Source organism: Myotis davidii, unplaced genomic scaffold (genome assembly GCF_000327345.1).
Source record: "Myotis davidii unplaced genomic scaffold, ASM32734v1 scaffold424, whole genome shotgun sequence".
Taxonomy (NCBI): domain Eukaryota; kingdom Metazoa; phylum Chordata; class Mammalia; order Chiroptera; family Vespertilionidae; genus Myotis; species Myotis davidii.
In genome coordinates, this window is record NW_006295827.1 from 4,312,705 (window position 1) to 4,314,247 (window position 1,543).

The 1,543-nt window shown below is 52.0% G+C and overlaps 1 protein-coding gene across 1 annotated transcript in view; it reads right to left on the minus strand.

Annotated features, from left to right (window-relative positions):
• WBSCR16 (Williams-Beuren syndrome chromosome region 16) overlaps positions 1–648 on the minus strand; it is a 25,235-nt gene extending 24,587 nt beyond the window's left edge. The window contains exon 1 of the mRNA XM_015568563.1: positions 494–648. Within this exon, the coding sequence (XP_015424049.1) occupies positions 494–548 (55 nt within the window). The 5' untranslated portion in view covers positions 549–648. The remainder of the gene's footprint in view (positions 1–493) is intronic.
• Between the last annotated feature and the right edge of the window lie 895 nt (positions 649–1,543).

Here is a 1,543-nt window from a genome sequence, read left to right on the forward strand (position 1 = left end):
ATATTTGGTTACAGTGTGAAATGTTTCCACTTGGCTATAAAGCAAGTCGTGTTCCTGGGCTGAAGAAACTCCAAGGAGGCTAGTCGTTGCTAGGGAGGAAGCCAGATGTTGCTACGTGACGTCATTACCCAGCGCCCACAGCCACCGTTTTGGGCTGGGCTGAACTGTGGGCCGCATTTTGTGCCATGGGGTCTTGGCAGCATCGGCTGCGATTTGGTGGGCTGTCACTCCAGGGTGGTGTTGGGGCCTGTGTCCCACTTGGGGGAAGCCAAGTGTTGCTTTGTCGGCACCAGGTCCACGGTGCCGTTTCTTTGTAAATGGCCAGTGCGAGTCATAGCGCCTGCCCCCTGGTGGTCAGTGCATGTCATAGCAACCAGTCAGACTCAGAGGGACACTTAGCATATTAGCCTTTGATATATATAGATACACATGAAAATCCAAAGGGAGCTCTCAGACTAGTTACAGCAGAAAGAAGCCAAGGTGAGAACCTCACTTTTATCTTTCCGGCTCCTGTGAAATCCAAGCTGAGAATCTTTGTTGAGGCCCATACCCCAAACTTTTGTAACATCCTTGGTTTTTGAGGACAGCAATGTGAATCCATAGCCACAAGCAGCTGATGAAATCTGAAAAAGAGTTCCCAATTTGTGATATCAAGTTTTATTCAGCAATTTATGACCAGTAACTTATTCAATTTAAGAACACATACTGCTAATACAGCAACATATTAATTTTTAAAAAGCCACAAACTGGCAGAAAATATCTGCACACATCATATATTCTCCCTATAGCCAGAATACATCAATTACAACTCAATATTAAGAAGTAAACAACCCAACTTTTCATTCGCTGTGAGCTTAAATTCCCTGTTTATCTTGAGCTCCTCTTTTCCATTAAAAGATCGTTTGTTATCCTTGACATTAGTCAGGAGCCAAACTGGTTAAACCTGCTTCTCTTTCATCCCCCACCGAGCTTTCCACAACCATCCATCCCAAAGCCTCCCTTTCTCTGAGCGCTGGCTTCCTGGATACGCGCCAGGCGGAAGCGGGGCGGAAGCGGGGCGGAAGCGGGGCGGAAGCGGGGCGGAATTGGTCCCTCGCTGCGATCTTTTCCATCCGAGACGCGTGAAGGCCTCCAGTGAGAATCTCTAATATGTTCGGACACGCCCCCTTCACTCCTGTTCCCGCCCCAGCTAACGTTTCCTTTCCCTTCTTCACCGACTCCAGCTGGCCCACATTTTCTCGGACCTTCTGGAGTCTCGGAGTCCCAGTGCGAATCCCACTGCACGTGCACCTACCCGCTGTGGGGTCTCCCTTTCCTTCTGTGTAACTGGGGGGGCAGCCCCGCCTCCCGGGGTGACGGGCGAATGACACGAGCGGGCTCCCACTGCTGGCACAGTTCAGCCTCTCGGTGAATGTCGGCGGCGCCCCCACAGCCCTCCCCTCCTGGGCCTACTGCTCGCTCGGGGGTCGTCCTCCGGAAGTGGGACCACCCCGTGTCGCTAACTCCTCCAAGAGGCCCCGTGCCTCGGGAGGGGGAAAAGGGG